Here is a 23,935-nt window from a genome sequence, read left to right on the forward strand (position 1 = left end):
GAGCACTGGTTATGGCATCGAAGATTGGGACATCTAAGCTTCTCACAAATAAGGAAAGCTTGCAAATATCAGGCAGTTCGCGATCTTCCAGATATCAAAATTCCTGACAACACCATGTGCAGATCATGTCAGTTTGGAAAACAGACTAGAACTAACTTTCCAGAGAAAGAAGGATCAGCCAGTATGCCTCTTGAGCTAGTACATACAGATGTATGTGGACCATTCAGAAAAAGAACACCTAGAGGAGAGGAATACTTGATATTATTTATTGACGATTTCTCCAGGTTTGTTTGGTTAGGACTTATGAAGCACAAAGATGAAGCTTTCGAAAAATTCAAATCCTTCAAAGCCTTGGCTGAAAATGAATCAGGTCACAAGATTAAGTGCCTCAGATCTGACAGAGGTGGAGAATTTACTTCAAATGAATTTTTCGATTTCTGTGATGAACATGGAATAAGGAGAGAATTTTCTACAGCTAGAACTCCTCAGCAAAATGGAGTAGTGGAAAGAATGAACAGAACAGTCCAGCAAATGGCTCGTGCTATGCTTGATGAATCAGGAACTCCTGCAACCTTCTGGGGTGAAGCTGCACATGCGGCAGTTATTATTCTCAACAAGACAAATGTCCGAGTGAACAGGACTCAAACTCCTCATGAGCTCTGGAGTGGTAAAACTCCTTCAGTAAAGCACTTCAAAATCTTTGGGAGCAAATGCTATATCAAAAATACTGAGGAGCAGCTTGGCAAACTTGATCCTAGAGCAGATGAAGGAATTCTTCTTGGCTACTCTCCACATAGCAAAGCATACAAATGCTACAATAAAAGACTTGGCAGAATTGTTGAAAGCATTGATGTAGTGGTTGATGAGAAAGGATACATTCCTAGGCAAATACATCGTGAAGACATTGAAGAAGATGAAAGCTACCCTCAAAGACAGAATGATGAAGAAGAAGAACCGCAAGAACAATTTCAAGACGGACCTCACGAAGAAGCAGAAGAAAGAACAAGAATAGAAGAAAAGACTCCATCCAGATATGTTCAAAAGAACCATCCAGAATCTCAGATCATGGGACAAAAGGAAGCAGGTATACAAACTAGAAGAACAGTTGCAGAAGCTTCAAGTTATTTGGCATTACTCTCCTCTACTGAACCACAAAATGTGAAAGAAGCATGCAAAGATGAATGTTGGGTGAAAGCAATGGATGAAGAACTTGAGCAAATCGAAAAGAACAATACTTGGGAGCTGGTTCCTAGACCAAAGGATAAGAATGTTATCGGAACAAAATGGGTTTTCAAAAATAAATTGAATGAAAATGGAGAAGTAATTAGAAACAAAGCCAGACTTGTTTGTAAAGGGTATGCACAGCAAGAAGGAATAGACTTTGAAGAAACTTTTGCTCCTGTTGCAAGACTTGAGGCCATCCGAATGTTTCTTGCTCTCTCAAGTTGTCAGAACTTCAAAGTATTTCAAATGGATGTGAAATCAGCTTTTCTGAATGGAGACTTGGATGAAGAAGTGTACATTGAACAGCCAGATGGTTTCATTCTTGGAAACGATCCAAATCTTGTATGCCGATTAAAAAAGGCTCTCTATGGTCTCAAACAAGCTCCAAGGGCTTGGTACTACCGGTTGGACAAATATCTTCATCAACAAGGTTTTTCAAAAGGTTCAGCAGATAGCAATCTTTATATAAAAGTTGAAAATGACAAATTACTAATACTTGTTGTGTATGTAGATGACATTATTTTTGGCAGTAATGAAGAAGCTATGAGTCAAAGCTTTGCCTCAGTCATGCAGAAAGAATTTGAGATGTCCTTGCTAGGAGAACTGACATACTTTCTTGGTTTGCAAATCCAACAAAAGAAAGGAGGAATCCTTTTATCTCAAACCAAGTATCTCAAGCAGATTTTGAAGAAATATGGCATGGAAGATGCAAAACCAGTATGTACACCCATGGTTACAGGATGTAGTCTCAGTGCAAATGACGAATCTGCAGCAGTTCATCAACCAACCTACAGATCTATGATTGGAAGTCTACTATATTTGACAGGTACCCGACCAGACATCATGCATGCAGTTGGAATAGTTGGAAGGTTTCAGGCAAATCCAAAGGAGACTCATCTTCAAGCAGTAAAGAGAATCTTCAAATATCTTCAAGGGACTCAAAATTATGGCCTATGGTATCCTAGAGATACAGATCTCACTCTTCATGCTTATACAGATGCAGATTGGGCCGGAAGCGTGGATGACAGGAAAAGCACAAGTGGTGGTGCATTCTTTATGGGTTCTAGACTGGTATCTTGGTTCAGCAAGAAACAGAGTTCAATTGCCTTGTCTACAGCTGAAGCGGAATATGTTGCGGCTGCATCTTGTTGCACCCAACTTCTTTGGATGATGCAGACTTTGCAGGATTATCAAATCACTTGTACACCTCCTATTCCTATCTTATGTGACAACACAAGTGCAATCAGCATCTCAAAGAATCCGGTTATGCATTCAAAAACCAAGCACATACCAATCAAGTACCATTTTCTCCGGGAACAAGTACTTGAACAGAAGGTCAAGTTGGAGTATGTTCCTTCTAAGGAACAAGTTGCTGATATTTTCACCAAACCGTTGCCCAGGGACACTTTTGAATACCTCAGGCAAAAGCTGGGGGTTGTTGATGCATCATCTCACTGTTGACCATCTTCCTATTGATGGTATAGGCTCAGGGGGAGCACATAATGCATTGTTGGCATTATGGAGAAGGAGATCTTGGAAATAGCTGCAATATGTCTCTGTCTCCTTCATGATGGATTTCTGGTTACAAATCTGGAGAAGCATGAGCATAGGGGGAGCATACCCTTTGCTCTTGATGTCAAAGGGGGAGAATGATGAAGCTGAAGATTATGTGGTTGCCATCAAGTCCAAAGGGGGAGTTTGTTGGCATTATGATTCAGGTGTTGTACTTGATGGCAAACTCTTTCAGATGGTAAATCAAGAAGGACGCAGGAAATTTTGTTCAGCAAGTGCGTCCCCGCAGGTATTCCATACAGAACCCGCGTCCAGGGACGCTGGCCAGCCGTTCAGAAGGTGCGTCCGCCCAGTGCACACATTTCAAGGTAGAGAAAAGCTCGTGGGGGCTTCTTGTGTGGTATCTAGCCGACGGTTGCGTGTTTCTATGGTGTCGGCTCGTGGTATTGTTCCACGCTTTGGGGAGAAGCTTGCCTATATAAAGCAAAGGAGTTCATTTGGATTATGCATCATCTTGGTTGATCATCTCTTGGTGTGATCTAGTCCATATCTTTAAGGGTAAATCTTCTAATGGACTACGATCTATATGGCGCATGATCAGATCTGTGGATCTGAGTGTTTGGGTTGGTTCTGAAGTCCTCTTATCTTCTATATCTAAAAGGGCGCAGATTCAGTGAAGGGAAAGTGCGCCGGGACGCAGTACAGTAAAGGATCAGGTGCGTCTCTGAAGCGAAGGACGCGGCGCGACTGTGGTATTGGGTGCGTCTCTGAAGCAAAAGACGCGGCGCGATAGTGTTGATGTGTGCGTCGGTCGCAGACAAGCAAAAGTAACAGTGCGTCTGCACGCAGAACAGCATAAGGTATACTGCGTCCAGTCGCAGGCCACAGAAAGAAAATATGCGTCCCTGTCTCAAGATGATCTGTTAACTGTATATTTCTGTTCATAAGGTGTTCTGGGTTGTTTCTGTAATTACTGATCTGATATCTGTAGTAGACTGTATCTGTTGTATACTTGTTGATCATTTTGAAAAAGAAGTAGGGGGTTGTAGCTCCCTTCCAGGAGAAGTCTGGAAAACAAGAAAGAGTTGTAGCTCTTTGCAGGTTGCAGCCTGCGTGCTGGTAAAGGACTGCACCAGTACAAAATCATTGTAAAAAGAATTTCTTGAAAGAAGATAGAGACATTATTGCAGCAGGTGGTTTTTCTCCCGCATTGGGTTTCCACCTTACATCTTGTGTTCTTTGGTGTGACTGTCTATTTTCTTTATTCATGCTCATTGTTTTATGGTACTGATATGCAAGAATATTTCAAAAGATCAAATAAGGAAGATTTGGTAAATTGCTAGATAATACTGATTCCCCCCCCCCTCAGTATTATTTCCAACATTATATTGTTGTTGTATGCTACAGGTTCATTTTCTCCTTCCAATTCCGTCACTACGTATTTTTGGTGTCTTTCTCACTCAACCTTTATCTGATTCGGTTTACCATTGTAAGGGAGCCACATGTGTGACTAGTTAGTTGCAAAGTATCCATGAAGCTTTTCAGACCAATCCCTACTAAGAATTAAACCATAAAATTCAGGAATGTCTGCAACTAGAATATCAATTACTTGACATACCTTTGGATTAGATGATAGCCTTATGGTAACTTGATTTAGTTCACCAATTACTTCAATCTGCGATCGGTCCAGCTAAACTATGTGTATTGCAGATTTTTGAGGTTGGACATTTAACTTTGCGCATATTGTTTTAGGCAAAATATTAAATGAAGCTCCCGAATCTACCAAACAATTATGCAAATTTTTATTGAAAATTTCATAAGTAAGAAGGAATGGGGGAGTATGGGATTTTTACCTAGCTTCAATTAAAGCAATATCATTCGGATCAACTTTATTTGCCATATTAGTTGGAAGTCTTCCCATCTCATGAGAAGCTTGCGAGATTACAGCGGTAGTAAGTGGTGCAACGGGTATTGCATGTAACTCTTTCAAAAGTAGCTTTTGTTGATGTTTCAATTTGCTCAGTTCATGAAAAGTAATGTTAGCCCTAGTCTTCTTCATGTCTTCAACGATATTATACTCCATCTCATCAGAAACAATCAGTGTTTTAGATGGAGTTGATGAATTGGATTGGATTGGGCTTGTTTGAGTCGCTTTAGGTGATGATTTCTTACTGGCGACTTTATCTTTAGATGTCGAGCTTGCGCTCTTCTGTTTAGAAGTAGGTTGTGGAGTATCGGGTTGATTTCTACTTCTGGTACTGACTGGTGATGCCTCTTGATCCTCTTCGTTTGGAAGAATGAAGTCCCACATTCCCTGTAACTCAACAAATTCATCTTCATCAGTAGGTTCCTCGTTAGAAACTTCCTCTTCTTCTCCTTCAGATTCGGCATTTGTTATAGCATTGGGAGGCTTTGAATCAGTTGAGGGATTTTTTCTATAAGGCTTGTAGGGTTTCTTAGAAGAAGTTTCTACTACTTGTCTCTTAATGTCAACCATTTCATTAGACATGGTTTTTAAGACTTTCTGCAATCCTTCTAAATCAAATGGGTCTTTTGATTGCTTTTTCTTAGGTTCATCTTTAAAAGTAACCTTCTTAGATTTTCTCTCATCAACAGTGTTTTTCTTTTCTAAAGCTAAGATACGTTTTTCTACCGCTATCGCTTCCTTCATGTTTTCGGCCAATGTTGTCTTGGCAGCCCTATCAACGAAGATCACTATGTTCGAGGGTAAAGCAGATATGTACCATTCACTTCGAACTTCTTCGCTAGGCTTGGAAGCGGTCAGAATTTTATTCAAAAGCTTGTTGAAACAAGAGTTAAAATCTTTGATCGGTTCTCTCGACTCAGTCTTAAGATTCGATAGATCGTTGATCAATGTTGCTGTAGATCTATCATCGCCGAACTTAGTCAAGAATTGTTCTTGGAAAATGTCCCAACTAGTAATGGATCCTGATGGTAATGAAAAATACCAGGACCCGGCTACTGCTTGTAAAGTATAAGGAAAAAGTCTAACAACAACATCTTCATTTGTAACCCCATTTAGATTTATTGATAACATAAAGTTGTTTATGTGTTCTTCTGCTAGCATGCCTGCTTCAGGATTAAACTTGGGCAGCCATTTTTCAGGATGGGCTGGTAATTGGCTCAAGGGTGCAGGCATTGAGACTGCCCCTAGATTATTCCATGGGCTTTGAGCCATCGTTGAACTACTAACAGAGGAAAGCGCAGACGAAGTTCCTTGTGGTTGGGAAGGAGTGGATATTACAGTTCCAGATGATTGAGAAGCAGATGTTGAAGTTCCAGTACTCTGATGGACAACAACTTGAAGTGGAGGGGTGGATGGTTGACTTTGCAGTGGAGAAGATGAAATGGATGATGATGATGAAAGAGTCTCACTATCAGACCCTTGAGGTGTCTTCCTTGCTCTTTTCCTTTTAGGCAGAGGTAATTCAATTGGTTCAATACCAAACTTTTCACTCTATAATCTAGTGAGAGGATAAGGATTGTATTGCGAAGTCACACTACCTTGAGATATTTCAGACTTTTGCGGTGATATGGAAAATCCTTGAAGTTTATGAATCAAAGACTCAACTTCAGGAGGTTCGACAGTGGATTTCTCTGAAATGTTTGGGTTTGTGGCAGTGGTTGTTGCTTTCTCAACTTCTCGCTTAGGATTTAAAGATTTGGAATGCAACGGAGAAGTCGAGGGAGATGTTGAGGGCGATTTATTCTCAGAATGGTATTTAGATTTAGATTTACTATCCATTCACAGTTTGGGGCCCTCCTTCTAGCGCCAAATGTGTTGAAGCCACGAAAATTGGGTTTACAACAAGGGGGATACCCACCCGGTCCGGACCTTGAAAGCAGCTCCTTTTCCGTTTGGGATGGTGGGTCCAATTGGGGATAATGGGACCAGTTTCCCAATTTGTGTGTGTGATAAGAGTTGATATTTCCCTTTCTAAAGATTTCTAAATAAAATTCTTTTAATCTGAGTCTAATTTAAAACATGCAATTATATTCTAATGAACAGAATTATCTAACTCTAAAACTAACCTGGGATTTAACTTTTTTCTTATGTGATCTAAAATAGTTTCTAACAGCAATTGGTAATAAAGACCATTCAATCGCTATGAGAAAGAATTCGTTAAAAATGAATTGTTTCGTATAAGAAATTAGCCGAAACAATTGTGAGAAGCATATCGCATAATAAGTCATTCATACATTAAGCATAAACAGAATAGTCATCACTGTACAAAAGTGCCAAATGATAACTCAAATATTCAAGGCTTCATATATAAATAACTAAACATAAAATATTACTTTGACAAATAAGCAGAAATTATTAAGAGATAAAATTACCATTGATAACAAGTTCTACTCATGAGCTTCAGCAATATAGATTTATCTCTTCCTAATTCAATATCTACTAAGAGTACAGAAATGCATGTCAGTAGCAGACATTAAACACAAATATCAATAAATCTCGTTCCATTCATTCATCAAAACCTCCTCTGAGGGTGCAGAAGTGCATGTTCTGAGGAAACGTTTTTGACAAATTTCAGGACCCCTCTCTAAATGCATGAGAGGGGTTAAAATACTACTACCTAAATACTAAAAATAGTTTATTACAAAAATATAGGAGGAGGTTTAAATGACCGTCCTCATCTAAGGCAAAAATAAATAAAAAATAAAACTAAAATTGTATCTAGAAATTAACTATCTATGTATCTGTTCTCTAAGATCGCAAGCATTCAGCATCAGCTTGAGGAGCGTCGGTTGGTCGACCTCTGATTTTAGTTGTCCTGTGAAAACAAAATCGGCAAGTGCTGGTGCTATCTTCTCGGTAGAGTTTGTAAGGCATTTGAGAGTCATGCATTGATTATGCGGTTTAACCAAGTACTACCAATAAGTGTCCCAATTCAACTTGGTTAACTTCTTGATGGACTTTGCCTTTTCCTCAGCTTTCTGTCTCCAGCTTGTCTGCAGTTGTTGTGCCTTTAGGAGAAATCTCGGAGCGGTTTCTGATATCAGGTTTGCTCTATGAAGTTTTTCATTAGCACAATCAATGACGTTGTTAGCCACTGTCGCTGCTTCCTCCGCTGCCTATTCTGCCTTTTTAATCTGTGCGTCCCACTTATGGAAAAGCATTTCTTTGTGGGCTTCATTGATTCTAAGCAAGCCTGCTTTCTTCCCTTCCTCTGATTCCTGCCATTTCAAATAATCAGAAATTCTTTTATCAATCAAATCATAATCGAGTCGCAAATCCATGACTTGATTTGTAATTTTATCACTCATATCGCAATGGGAACTCCATTGCGATATTCTTTGGCATAATTCCTCTTGCTGTTGCAAGAGTTTGTCATTTAAGGCAAGGGCTTCTAAGACAAACTCTGTAATTTTGGGGTCATCTCTATGCAATTCTAGCATAGTCTGTAATTGATTTTCCTTTTCGGCCAAATTGTTCTGATACGCTAGTTGCATCTGTTGAAAATATTGTTGTAATTTTTCTAACTTCTCTTCTACTTCTCGATTGGCACTAGCCCGTTGTAGCTGTTGCTGCAAAACTTGGATTTTTTCCTCTCTATCCTTAAGTAATTGTTGTACCTCGGACGCTTTATCAATGGTAGTAGAAGCATAGGCTCCTGCGATCTGAGATAACTTAGTCAGATTTGCAGTAGGTTCAGTGGTAGGGTCTCGCCAAAGGACATCTAGCTGCTCTGCCTCAGGTGAGAGCACGCTGTCTAATTTCCTTTTCTTTCTTTTTCTTCTTACCACTGCCTTGTGCCACGGACTATAAAATACATCTAGAGGAGGAACCTCCTCTATCTTGAGCATGATTTCAGACAACGGGATAATGGGAATATGCTCCATTTCTGGAGCATTGTTGACTATTCCAATGACCATATCTGTCATTGTCTGCACTATATCCTCAGGTGTCTGCGTGTTCTTCTCCTCAATATTAATCAATTCATTGAATGTTTCCCACTCTTTATCTAGCTCAGTTCTCACTGGCTTTGGTGGCTGGATGAGGGGAGGGGGAACCTTTACCTGCGGTGTAGTTAAGACCTGTTGCTCTGGGCACTCTTTAGATCTGGCAGTATCTCTAACTGACCCTTCACTTTTATTATGGTCGCTCTCGGACTGCTTAGAACATTCTGGTGATTCTTTCCCAAAATTAGACCTAGACTTGTTTGTACCCAAACTTCCAATTAAACTGATACTGGGAGTTGGCTCCCTTATTGGTTCTAAGCGCAACTTATCCAAGGGGATGTTTGCTAGTCTCCTTTCTCTGTACAATTTGAATTCTTGGAATTCCGCTGGGGGAAATTGAATTTGAGCCGTATGCAAAACTTCTTTTAGTGTGCTTTTTTGTTGGAAGATATCATCAAAAAGATCATCTTCTTTAGAAAATACTTTTATCTTAATAGCAGTAGTAAAATTCTTAATGACATCACAGGTGTCACACCCCTACACCTGCGGTAGTCTTTCAACCGCTTATAGCGAGGTGCGGCACTACCAATCATTTTCTTTTCACCAATACTTACGATTGTAGACTACGCCTAACATTCCATACTTAGTTTTATTTCTTGTTACCAAGTATTATTTTTATCCTTTATATAAGTGAAAGCCCATAACATTCACATAAACAACATTATACAAGAGAAATGCACAACAGTATAAAGGGAGGGGCAACTCCCTGCAATATGAGTCTGCCTGAATCAATATATATAATCTTCTTTTACAAGTACAAGTTAAATCTTGGGAAACCCCAAATTTATACTTAGCCAATTTTCCAACTTCGACAAACTCGATTGCCCAGCTCGTCGGCATCTCCACACGGTCGCCGCACGACTCAACAACCCTTTGTTGACCTCGTCACATGATCGAGTTGTTTTCCCAACTTGGGTGGGCCTCGCTGTAACCAAGTCGCCACACACGGGCGCCTCCGCACGAGTCACACCTTCATTCACAATCTTAGCACTTCACCGTTTCCACTGTTTTGTCGTGCACGACGCGCCCTACCCAAGTCCCCGTCCGCATGATTCTTCGTTTCAGCGTGCACGGCGCGCCCTCGCCCGGCCACCCGTCCGCACGTCCACCCGTTCACCCAACTCGTTTACCCAAGCTCATTCACCTGAGTTGCCACACGACCTCACCCGGGTCACCACACGACTTCACCCGGTTCGCCTGAACGACCTCACCTGGGTCGCCACATGACCTCGCCCGGGTCGCCCGAACGACTTTCCTGAATGACTTTTTTGAACGACTTTCTCGAACGAATTCTTGAACGACTTCCTCGAACGAATTCTCGAACGACTTTCTCGAACAACTTCCTCGAATGAATTCTCGAATGACTTTCTCGAACGAATTCTCGAACGACTTCCTCGAACGAATTCTCGAACGACTTTTCGAACAAATTCTCGAATGACTTTCCGAATGAGTTTTCCACCCGAGTTCCACCCATCGTGCGGGCTCATCCACGCACTGCAGAACTCCTTGTTCGAACCTGTGTTGATCAAATGATGGTCGTTTGCCTCCAAACGCCCTCCAATATATACAAGCAGGTGGCGGGTTGTGTCACCCAGTTGACCCACACCAAATGGCCAGCCGACTCGTTCATAATGCGAACTTTCACCCATGAGGTAGGTCGGCTCGCCCAACTCGTGGGACCACCCCCTCATCGCTCACCCAACGCCTTATAAACTCGTCCAAGGTTCATTTCGTTTCATATTTTGCACGTCCTTCGCATAGTGGAGTCGCCCTGCCCATCGCACGGACCGCAGGTCCCAACATCCTCCCCCACTAGAAGTCATTGTCGTCCTCGACAATATCTTATCCCGACAACCATCTGTCACCAAGATCACCATACCAAGGTATACACCTCATCGGTATGTCATACATAGGAAATCATTTCAATCCATGACCATCAACCATCTCGTCGTAATCTCCACATGCTGCTCCCCATTGTGGAAGGCTAGCCCTTCCATCTCAAGCTACATGCCCACTGCAACATCTCATGTCGATCTCATCATGTGTCGTCATCATGTGAACTGCTGCCATGATACTCCAACAATGCTAACACATCTCTGTAAACGCTGCAGCCCCATGTTTGAACTAGTTGGGTAGCTAATCCAACCGTCACACCCAAACCATGAGAATGTACATCCTCATGCCATCACTAGTCGTTTCTCAGAACATCCTGTCACATCCTCAACTCGATCAAGAATCCATCTCCATACAAGTGTAAGCCATGCTCAGGTCCATGAAGTAGTCCTCATCTCATCTGCAACATGTTGTCCATGATGTCTGGTACTAATGTGCTGCATGAAATCAACCACATCTACCCCCACATCATCATCCATATGTGTATCTCCTCAATATGAAGAGACCTTCTCATCAACCCGACTCTCGATGTGCCACGTCCAGGTCCATGAAACAACCTCCACCATATCTGCAATGTACCATCCCTCAAGTCTGCCATAGAAACAAGTATACACCTGTCTCATCTATCCATGTGCTACCCATGATCATAGATCAATCAGCCCCCATGTGTCAAAGTGGTTAAGTCTCGGCTCAACCCATGCCCAAGTGTTGCCACCAAGGCATCATCATCGTCGTAACTCCATCACTCCAAAGTGTCTCGTATCGATCCGCCACATCAAGTCACTCTTTCAAGCCATTCCCATACATGTACTTGAAAGTATGCACCCCATCCTGCATCAAAGTCTCTGACCTCAACTCCTCAATGCATCAGATCCTCTTAGTCCACCATATATGAAGTCCCTAAAAGTCACAACCTCATGTCATCATGAGCTCCATAAGTCATCTCCAACCAACATCTCAACAAGCATACAAGTCTCGGCCCAAAGGTCTTTGCAAGATGCCTCAGCTCTCCATGTAGTAGGAATGCTCCATAGTCTGCTCACAACTCCATCCCAGTCCATGGCGTTGTTGTACAAGAGTGCATAACCTCTCCATCGGCTCATACATAAAACATCTCCATGTCACACCAACAAATCTACCTGCACAACATCCCTGCCTTGGCACTCCTCATTGGATGCCCATAAGTGACACCTCTATAAGTGCTCCTGCATCATGTCCCTACATAAGACTTCCATGCTCCATGTCTCCAACTTGATGTCTATGACTAAGCTGCCCATGTAGTCCAACCAAGTAGACCCATCACAACAATTGGTCATCCTCATCCAAGTCTACAATCTTCGGTCTAGTGAACTCGGTCACCCAACCATATTATCATCACATGAGTCTCTCCATCATAGCTCCCCCACTAAAGGTTCCACCAAGACTATCTCTTGGTCTTGGCCATGAGAAGTCCACCCAAGCATCATCGTACCTTAAGTGTGTGCCCTTCAATCTGTCCATGAGTCATGCCGAGCACTTACTCAATTCTCCATGTGGCTAAAGCATGACCCAATCCTTTGCAACGACCATCATGTTCCTCCCTTGTCACGGGCCTTTGTACTTTTTGCCACAAGGTCACAAAAAACCCCAACAGTCATGCAACAATCAACAATCCTTGCTTCTCCATACAAGGTCTCATCATAGACATCCATGGTAAGATCCTCCCTAGCATCGGCAAACTAATTTTGCTCTTCCCTGCATACGGTCCATCCACCAAATGCCCAAATGAAACACAAGTATCAATAGTACTTACATCATCCTCATGAGGCTCCTCCATGTGAGTATCCCCATCCATCCATGTCTGCAAACAGCACGATCCTGGTCCAACTTGATCAACCTCAAGTTCGTCCTCCATTGTTGTCATATCTGCAACATCCTCAATCATCACGGCTTCCTCTTCCTTGTTAGCACAATCTGCAACTTCATCTTGCTCCATTGTCCAACCAAGTTGAAGAAGTTCGTCTTTAACATTTTGTTCCAAGACTTCAAGTTCGTTTCGAATTCGGGGATTCTCTTCTTTCAATCGCTTCAACCTGTATAAGGTAAGCAAGAGCTTCCCTTCACATTCTTCCAAACTTGCCATGCCTTGTCGTTCAGCTTGGCCCAAGCACAAAGCTTCTCCTCTGCTAAACCTATTTCACCTTTCACCTGAATCACCCTGATATTCCACCTGCCACCTGCAAAACTTGAACTTCCTACCAAGTCTTTGGTCTTCGTAGAATCAGCTCCTTGATTCAGTTCACCAGCTCTGATATCACCTGTCATGAAGTGTAGGTGTGTATCAGCTTCAACGCTTCAACACCAGCACCAGCTCCCCGGCACTAGCTCTGATACCACCTGTCACGCCCCTACACTTGCGGTAGTCTTTCAACCGCTTATAGCGAGGTGCGGCACTACCAATCGTTTTTTTTTCACCAATACTTACGATTATAGACTACGCCTAACATTCCATACTTAGTTTTATTTCTTGTTACCAAGTATTATTTTTATCCTTTATACAAGTGAAAGCCCATAACATTCACATAAATAACATTATACAAGATAAATGCACAATAGTATAAAGGGAGGGGCAACTCCCTGCAATATGAGTATGCCCGAATCAATATATATAATCTTCTTTTACAAGTACAAGTTAAAGCTTGGGAAACCCCAAATTTACACTTAGCCAATTTTCCAACTTCGGCAAACTCGGTTGCCTAGACCGTCAGCGTCTCCACACGGTCGCCACACGACTCACCAACCCTTTGTTCATCTCGTCGCACGATCGTGTTGTTTGCCCAACTTCGGCGCGCCTCGTCGTAACCAAGTTGCCACACACGGGCGCCTCCGCACGAGTCACACCTTCGTTCACAATCTCAACACTTCACCATTTCCACCGTTTCATCGTGCACGACGCACCCTACCCAAGTCGCCCATCCGCACAATTCTTCGTTTCGGCATGCACGGCGCGCCCTCACCCGGCCACCCGTCCGCACGTCCACCCGTTCACCCAACTCGTTCACCCAAGCTCATTCACCCGAGTCGCCACATGACTTCACCCGGGTTGCCACACGACTTCACCCGGTTCGCCCAAATGACCTCACCCGGGTCACCACACAACCTCGCCCGGGTTGCCCGAACGACTTTCCTGAACGACTTTTCCAAATGACTTTCTCAAACGAATTCTCGAACGACTTCCTCGAACGAATTCTTGAACGACTTTCTCGAACGAATTCTTGAATGACTTCCTCGAACGAATTCTCGAACGACTTTCTTGAACGAATTCTCAAACGACTTCCTCAAACGAATTCTCGAATGACTTTCTGAACGAATTCTCAAACGACTTTCTGAATGAGTTTTCCACCCGAGTTCTGCCCGTCGTGCAGGCTCATCCACGCACTGCAGAACTCCTTGTTCGAACTCGTGTTGATCGAATGATGGTCGTTTGCCTCCAAATGCCCTCCAATATATACGGGCGGGTGGCGGGTTGTGTCACCCGGCCGACCCACACCAAACGCCCAGCCGACTCATTCATAATGCGAACTCTCGCCCATGAGGTAGGTCGGCCCACCCAACTCGTGGGACCGCCCCCTCATCGCTCGCCCAACGCCTTATAAACTCGTCCAAGGTTCATTTTGTTTCATATTTCGCACGTCCTTCGCACGGTGGAGTCGCCCTGCCCGTCGCACGGACCGCAGGTCCTAACAAAAGGGGTTGAATTGTCTCCCTGGAAACCTGAACAGTCGTAGACTCAGCATATTGTCTACTTCTTTCAATGCATGACCTAAATCAAACAGTGAAAAGGCCCCATAGGCCATAGGAAATTGCGGCCAGATGGCCTTCTTCTTGTCATTCAACTCTTTGCTCATTCCTCCCACCCCGCAGGTCTGGTAGGCATTTTCTCGAGCCAATAACTTATCAAGAACATATAAGGGTAGCACATGAGGGGAAGTAATGCTTCCAAATACTTTGACATAGGTGAAAAATTCTTCCCCAAACCATCTTCCAACAGGGAGAATATCAACTTCCTCTTCGGGGGAAAATCTTGGGGCGTCCTTATTATACAACATTTTGTGAAGAGGTAACACAATTCCATGACAAATTCTGTAAAAATACGGGATGAACTTGGAATCCCACAATTCTTTATGATAAATGTGAATGGGCAAGGGATTTTGTATAGTCCACTTCCAACCCATTAAAGGAAATTTGGAAACATAACAGATTGCATCCATAACATAAGCAGCTAAAAAGAAAGGAGGATAAATCCTCTGAGAGGTAGTTCTTTTAGACCGGTAGTTCCAAATAGCCGAAGCTAAATTATCAGACAATATCTGAGCCCAATCCATAATAGTGGCGTTAGTGGCCGCATCTAATAGGGGTAGCCACTCGGATGAAAATTTGTTGATGTCGGGCCTTCCAAATAGCCTACATAGCATAGTAGCAGCAAAACAATACGGGGAGGAGAGGGAACCAGTACTGTACATACCGTGTTTGTCCTTTTTCAATGGTTCTTCCCTTGCCGACCAGTTCTTGGTGCACTCCGCCAAATCTTCGTTTTCTTTGGTGAACTTCTCCACGAACTATTTGTTGTAGCTTGCCTGCGGCTCTGGTAGATGATACATAAGCCTTAAATCTTGTGGGGTGAATGACCCAATGAGGTCTTGGCTCCGAGACTTGAATTGTCTGTCTGTTATATCAGCATTGTCTAGTACCCACTTGACCATGTCTGTGTATGGAAGTATTTTAGGCCTTGCCGCTATTCGATGAAGGAATGAACATGCAAGTTCAGTAATTGATGCCTTAGATGACCTGCGTGAGTCTTTTGTTGCTTTAACTTCCATAACTCTGGGGTTTTCTTCTTCGAGAAAATTGTACATGCCTTCCTAAGTGGTTATTCCAGCATCTCTGGTACAAGTGTTGTCTGTGAATAAGGGCGTCATCTCTTTGTCCTCAGCAACCGGAGCTTTTCCCTTCTTTCCCATTACATTCTGCACATTGCTGCGTATATTATTCTGCTTGCCGCTCCTGCAAGTTTTTGAAGTAAAGAAAGAATAATGGTAAGAGATAAGGTGACGGGAAAGCTCTTAATTCCGAAATCATATCAAATATATCACCCTACATGAAACAACCTTTCGATCAGATCTAAATCTTATCTCATAAATGACCATCAATAAACCACTAAGTTGACATTAATGCCCATAACTCGGTATCGGATTACGAGAAATACTTTATTGAACAATGAGCCCTACCGATCTGCGATAAAGCAATTTTGCGATTTGCTTCGCAATATCACAGATCGCAATATCGCTAATCCTTTTCGTTAACAATCATTTATTACCTTATGCGTCTGCGAGATGCGATTTGTGAGATGCCTTATCGCATATCGCCGGATCGAGATATTTTATATTAGGTGATACTTGCGGCATATGAAATCTGCGATGTGCGATGAGTCTTTAAGGCGCGCGATCTCGCATCATCGCGTTTTCACAATTTCGAAAGTTTGTTTATATGATGTCCTCCATTACCCTTTGCGATGCGATGTTTTATTGTTAAGAGAACGATTTTATTTGAAACTTATCATAAAACTTAAGTTTTTGGGTTTTGCGGATGTTTTTCCTAAGTTTATGATAGTGTGTTTTATTCAAATGGAAATATAAGTGTTATTTTTTATTTTCTTAGAAAAGGGTCCCCATTTATTTAGTTTTATTACTAATGCTAAATAAAAAGGGGGGGTTGTTGTTGGCCACAACAGAGCCTTAGAAGGTGTAGGGGCGGGAGGACCAAAGAAGAAAAATCCACAAATGCCACCTACTGCCTAATACATGATCACATTATGAGTTTTGCTTTCAACAAAGAGAATAGGAAAAAGCATTGTTGTGCTTTTCATTCAGGCGCGTTGTGAATCGATCAAAGAAGAGAGGAGGATGAAATCAAAATAGCTAGGCCGGTTGTGTTAGGGACCTGTCTGAAAAGTGAACTAGCATGTCACACAACAAAGCAAGAGAGCTAGATAAAATAGGGATCCAACTTATCTCTAGGGCCAATTGAATTTTAAGGGGGGAGCACCACTATAGGTTCGTCACTGGCGAGAGAAGCGTGTCCTCTTTGTTTAACAACACTTTATATTTAGAAATTTTCCCAGAATTAGGATCTCATGTTTTACTCATAAGCCCACATTCAAAATAGGTAGTATAACAGGAAATTTCCATTATATAAATTCCTTAGTAGACTTGTAGGGCCTCCATGTGGCTGACCCCTCCACCCCTCATAACACTAGACCACCATCGATAAACAGTAACAACAAGAAACCTCAAAACACCAATTAATCTCCATCGTGGTAAAATAATATATGCCACACGATCGCTGCATGGGGGAGCATGCCACACCGCCCCGAAACCTCAAAACACCAATTAAGCTTCATCATGGTAAAATAATATATGCCACACGACCGTTGCATGGGGGAGCATGCCACACAACCCCCCTTCATGAGTCTTGGGATTCAGTGGGGTCGTTGGTGACCCTCCTCTCTCTCCCTCGCCCCTTCCCCCAACAACCCCACTACCATTTTGATCATCCACCCCCATTGAGGTATTTATTTACAACATTTTATTTATTTATTCATAATTGTTTTCTAATTATATATTCAACACTTCATCTTTATAGTTTTTGTTTTTCACCCTTAAATATGAGTAAATGTTTCAACTTGGTGATAAAATAAAGTGAAATTGAGTAAAGTATAAATCTACATGTTTTATTTGATTGTTTGTGTAATTTTAGAGCTTTTTCAACTCATGTTGAATGAATCATGTATTTTTAAGAGGAACAATTTATTTTAACTTTCTAACTACTTAAGTTGGATTAAACAAGGACTTTATAAATGATAAATAATAAAATAAGTTTGAACCACTTTTAAATAAAAATTTGGGTGAATTCTAACATTTCAAGTGATAATAAGATACCAGGCAAGCAATAATGATATATAAGGCATGCAATTTGAAAATTTTCATCATCATTCAACAAGTAAAAAGGATAGAGCTCTCCTACAAGCATCCCGATATATGAATGGCCCAACCTTAGTAGCTTTCATATTCCACTATGAAGTATAACTTTATGGAAAACATCAAAGCCATGGTAACCATTCTTTTGATATTTCCATATCCAACCACAAACACAACCCATTTTTTGAATCAAACTAATAAATAGACCCATTTTATAGAAATTGCACTCTATCACAAGTATACCGACATTGAAGAAACTATTGAACAACTAAAAGACCCTTACTCTCTCCCCATAGGTTAGTGTTCTATGTCCATGGGTGTTGGTGTGATGTTGAACCTTTAGCTTTAGGCATTAGGCTTTAACATGCATAATGTAGGATTGCATCATGTGAATTGGGATGGAGGGAAGCATTTTTTAGCATGCCTAAGATTGCATGATGTGTATTAGGACAAAGATAGACTTTTTCTAGCAAAGACCAAAGACCATCTATGTGCACATTCTCACTATGTGTGCCTAATTTGTACATATCTAGGAGTGTGATATTAAAGTCTTAGCATGGTGGTCACCATGCAATTTTTGTTTATCTCAGAATCTTAACTAATGAGATTGTTAGCTTCTTTTATATTCTCCACTTTGATTTAGAATTACTAAGTAAGATATTTATTATAAATATATACATGATATCTTTAAGAAGCACACACATATATATATAAATAAATATAGTTAAATCTCTGACTTACCTATAAAATTAATGATTTAAAAATTAACTAAACATTATTGTTAATGTTTAGATTTCCAAAGTGTTTATCTATAAAAATTAACTAAATAAATTAAATGGAAAAAAATATAATTAAATTTAATTAATAATGATAAATATAATATAAAATATTTAATTTAAATATACTTTCTTTTATACCTCAAAAGTATAAATCAATTGATGCTGTTTAGTGCAAGGGTCAAAGGTCATGGGCAGAGGTTAAATATGGAAGCCACTTTAAAATAATGAAACTATCCACAGACTAAATCCATCCTTCCCTAAGTTAATCATTTTTCTTCCATCTCATAGATAAGCTAGCAAACCTTAACCACAAAACATATTCTATCTATCTTTTGTTACACTAATTTTTTTTTTTTTATGTTTAAGTTTATAAAATTAACATGCAAACATGCTAGTTGAAGGGCAATATAATACTTTTTACGCATATTCTTATAACTCCGACGGTCGTAGTTTATTAAAAAAACGTTTATAGTTTTTATAAGACGACTTCATTGCTAATGCAAATCACTCTGTTATCAATCCTGTTTTACGGGAATTTGCTTTTTCTTGTTTTTACATTGCACATAGAGTCGACCATATTAAGTTTTAGCTTTGTCCGGTTAAGCAGAGTCTCATCGCTGTTCACATCTCTTACTGCCAATTCTATAGCCGTTTTTGCTACTCTTCCGATCGTGGAATTAAATGCAAAAAGAGCACCGATATTCACGACATGAGGCCTTGTATTGTCAAGGATGCTGACATTTGTGCTATAACTGGGAATCACTATGGAGAACACTACTAGAAGAACAGGAACGACTAGATAAATCTGGCAGTGCGGCAGGCGCCACATGGTTCAACGTTCTGACCTGGATAGGAAAACGACAAACAAGTTGAGGAGGAATCAAAATGGATTATCCTGCTATCGAAGAGGAATTAAAAACACAAAAAGTTTGTATTAATGCATTTTGGAGGCTAATGAGATTTAAACTTCAGATTTCTAAGTTCAAAACTGCATCGGTTGCCATTGAAGAACAGCCAAAACCTCTAGAGCTTCAAAGGCCTTCAAAAGAAAGCGTGGTTCTGAACAAGAAGTGTGAATCTGAGCATTCTTTGACTGGATTGAAATTAAAGATCCATTTCTATAGTTTCAGAAAATTATTCTGATCCAGGCAATACACATTAAATGCCGAACTTAAAGCTGACGATGATGTTAGCCTTGGGATTGAAAATAAAGATCCATGACTCTGGCTCCGAATCGTAGAGGCATTCACAAGGCAAAGATAATAGGTGGCCACTAGTTCTTAAATCTACCGTCAGAGATCATGACCTTATAAATTACAGCGGCTTAGGAGTTGAGAGTGCTATTTTTAGCAAGCTCTTTAACAAAATAAATTCTATCGGGTTAAAGTATAAGTTTAAAGTTTCGATTTCACTAATAAAAGGATCTCAAATATCAGAATTTAAAGCTTTGCAAACCTGTTCCGGAGAATAAAGTTCGAATTTGGAGTGTGAAAATACTTGTCGAGGAATCCTTTGCAAAGCTCACCCCACATGCTTTCTCTAGTGAAATAAATTCGGACTTTGAATGAAATCGGACGTAAATGCTTCGCATTTTCTGTAAAATTGCGTTTAGTATGCCTTTCTCTCCACTTCTGCATTCACGAGAGCTTCTTCCGGTCAAGAAAAATCTGGGAAGATCAATGCACTCGGACATTTTTAATTTATGGCGGGGCACCTCTGGCCGTGCGATTCAAACCTTGCTCTCTTTCGTTTACTTTTCTCGAGAACAGACCCGTGACTCCGCGGAGCAGAGATTGGGATGAGTGGAAGTCAGCAGGAAAATAAAATGGGAAAGGAGCGAAAGAAGAATGTATTTATTATGTACTCGATTCTCCCATGATAATTCCGCATTTAGAATATAGTTTTTTAATATCAAATAGCCAGGACACGGTCCTGCTGCGCGACACTTTCATATAAAAGATAAATTGATGAAAGATAAATTTAATATTTTGATTAAGTAATAATCAATATTCCAAATCGGGAAAAATTTGAGAAGTCATAAAATAAATCACATTGACTCAAAACACCAATTATGCTCCATCATTGTAAAATAATATATGCCACATTAAGAAACCTCAAAACATCAATTAAGCTCCATTATGATAAAATAATATATGCTACACGATTGCTGCATGGGGAGCATGCCACACCGCCCCCGAAACCTCAAAACACCAATTAAGCTTCATCCTAGTAAAATAATATATGCCACACGACTTACTAATATATGCCACACGACGGCTGCATGGGGGAGTATGCCACACCACCCCCTTTATGAGTCTCGGGATTCGGTGGGGTTGTTGGTGACCCTCCTCTCTCTCCCAGCCCCCAACAACCCCATTACCATTTTGATCATCCACCTCCATTGAGGTATTTATTTACAACATTTTATTTATTTATTCATCACTATTTTCTAATTATATATTCAACATTTTATTTTTATAGTTTTTGTTTTTCATCCTTAAATATGAGTCAATGTTTCAACTTGGTGATAAAATAAAGTGAAATTGAGTAAAGTATAAATTTTTATGTTTTATTTGATTGTTTGTGTAATTTTAGAGCTTTTTCAACTCATGTTGAATGTATCATGTATTTTGAAGAGGAACAATTTATTTTAACTTTCTAACTTTTTAAGTTGTATTAAACAAGGACTTTATAAATGATAAATAATAAAATAAGTTTGAACCACTTTTAAATATAAATTTGGGTGAATTTTAACATTTCAAGTGATAATAAGATACCAGGCAAGCAATAATGATATATAAGGCATGCAATTTGAAAATTTTCATCATCATTCAACAAGTAAAAAGGACAGAGATCTCCTACAAGCATCCCAATATATGAATGGCCCAACCTTAGTAGCTTTCATATTCCACTATGAAGTATAACTTTATGGAAAACATCAAAGCCATGGTAACCATTCTTTTGATATTTCCATATCCAACCACAAACTCAACCCATTTTTTGAATCAAACTAATAAATAGACCCATTTTATAAAAATTGCACTCTATCACAAGTATACTGAAATTGAAGAAACTATTGAACAACTAAAAGACCCTTACTCTCTCCCCATAGGTTAGTGTTCTATGTCCATGGGTGTTGGTGTGATGTTGAACCTTTAACTTTAGGTATTAGGCTTTAACATGCATAATGTAGGATTGCATTATGTGAATTGGGATGGAGGGAAGCATTTTTTAGCATGCCTAAGATTGCATGATGTGTATTAGGACAAAGATAGACTTTTTCTAGCAAAGACCAAAGACCATCTATGTGCACATTCTCACTATGTGTGCCTAATTTGTACTTATCTAGGAGTGTGATATTAAAGTTTTAGCATGGTGGTCACTATGCTATTTTTGTTTATCTCAGAATCTTAACTAATGAGATTGTTAGCTTCTTTTATATTCTCCACTTTGATTTAAAATTACTGAGTAAGATATTTATTATAAATATATATGTCATATCTTTAAGAGACATCATACATATATATAAATAAATATAGTTAAATTTTTAACTTACTCATAAAATTGATGATTTAAAAATTAACTAAACATCAATAATAATGTTTAGATTTCCAAAATATCTATCTATAAAGATTAACTAAATAAATTATAAATAAATTAAATGGAAAAAAATATAACTAAATTTAATCAATAATGATAAATATAATATAAAATATTTAATTTAAATATACTTTCTTTTATACCTCAAAAGTATAAATCAATTGATGCTGTTTAGTGCAACCGTCAAAGGTCATGGGAGAGGGTCATGGGAGAGGTTAAATATGGAAGCCACTTTAAAATAATGAAACCATCCACAGACTAAATCCATTCGTCTCTAAGTTAATCATTTTTCTTCCATCCCATATATAAGCTAGCAAACCTTAACCACAAAACATATTTTATCTGTCTTTTGTTACACTAAAAAAAATTGTATGTTTAAGTTTATAAAATTAACATGCAAGCATGCTAGTTGAAGGGCAATATAATACTTTTTACGCATATTTTTATAACTCCGACGGTCGTCGTTTATTAAAAAACTGTAATTACTAATGCAAATCACTCTGTTATCAATCCCGTTTTACAGGAATTTGCTTTTTCTTGTTTTGCCTTCCTAAAACTATGACTATGAGTTCGAGTTCCGTTTGGTATAAAATTCTAAAACTATGACTATGAGTTCCGTATGGTATAAAATTCACGATATTGCTATTTAACAGGAAATAGCTCAAACATTTCTGAAGCCATACCTAGAAGCCAATGATCAGTTTGCAAGAATCGTAAAAGTTAAAGTAATCTTATCCTTTTGGATCCAGTGCCACAATAACACTGACACTAAAGCTTTCCTTCGTAAATACAAAAAATGAAAGGGTTAGATTCCGAACCTTGTGCAGTTCCTGAGAAGACATTGCACATAGAGTCGACCATATTAAGTTTTAGCTTTGTCCCGTTAAGCAGAGTCTCATCGCTGTTCACATCTCTTACTGCCAATTCTATAGCCGTTTTTGCTACTCTTCCGATCGTGGAATTAAATGCAAAAAGAGCACCGATATTCACGACATGAGGCCTTGTATTGTCAAGAATGCTGACATTTGTGCTATAACTGGGAATCAATAAGGAGAACACTACTAGAAGAACAGGAACGACTAGATAAATCTGGCAATGCGGCAGGCGCCACATGGTTCAACGTTCTGACCTGGATAGGAAAACGACAAACAAGTTGAGGAGGAATCAAAATGGATTATCCTGCTATCGAAGAGGAATTAAAATGACAAAAGTTTGTATTAATGCATTTTGGAGGCTAATGAGATTTAAACTTCAGATTTCTAAGTTCAAAACTGCATCGGTTGCCATTGAAGAACAGCCAAAACCTTCAAAGGCCTTCAAAAGAAAGCATGGTTCTGAACAAGAAGTGTGAATCTGAGCATTCTTTGACTGGATTGAAATTAAAGATCCATTTCTATAGTTTCAGAAAATTATTCTGATTCAGGCAATACACATTAAATGCCGAACTTAAAGCTGACGATGATGTTAGCCTCGGAATTGAAAATAAAGATCCATGACTCTGGCTCCGAATCGCAGAGGCATTCACAAGCCAAAGATAATAGGTGGCCACTAGCTCTTAAATCTACCATCAGAGATCAGGACCTTATAAATACAGCGGCTTAGAAGTTGAGAGTGCTATTTTTAGCAAGCTCTTTAACAAAATAAATCCTATCGGGTTAAAGTATAAGTTTAAAGTTTCGATTTCACTAATAAAAGGATCTAAAATATCAGAATTTAAAGCTTTGCAAACCTGTTCCGGAGAATAAAGTTCGAATTTGGAGTGAAAATAATTGTCGAGGAATCCTTTGCAAAGCTCACCCCGCATGCTTTCTCCAGTGAAATAAATTCGGACTTTGAAAGAAATCGTACGTAAATGCTTCGCGTTTTATGTAAAATTGTGTTTAGTGTGCCTTTCTCTCCACTTCTGCATTCCACGAGAGC

General features: G+C 39.8%; 1 protein-coding gene across 1 annotated transcript in view; it reads right to left on the reverse strand.

The window, feature by feature from the left end:
* LOC149219889 (glutamate receptor 3.3-like) overlaps positions 1–23,138 on the reverse strand; it is a 142,607-nt gene extending 119,469 nt beyond the window's left edge. Inside the window, exon 1 of the mRNA XM_089386945.1 lies at positions 22,834–23,138. Coding sequence (XP_089243071.1) covers positions 22,834–23,128 — 295 coding nt within the window. The 5' untranslated portion in view covers positions 23,129–23,138. The remainder of the gene's footprint in view (positions 1–22,833) is intronic.
* Positions 23,139–23,935: the final 797 nt, after the last annotated feature.

The sequence above is a fragment of the Pinus tabuliformis genome, chromosome Q, assembly GCF_031772625.1.
Source record: "Pinus tabuliformis cultivar Carrire ecotype Pingquan chromosome Q, CPIR1, whole genome shotgun sequence".
Taxonomy (NCBI): domain Eukaryota; kingdom Viridiplantae; phylum Streptophyta; class Pinopsida; order Pinales; family Pinaceae; genus Pinus; species Pinus tabuliformis.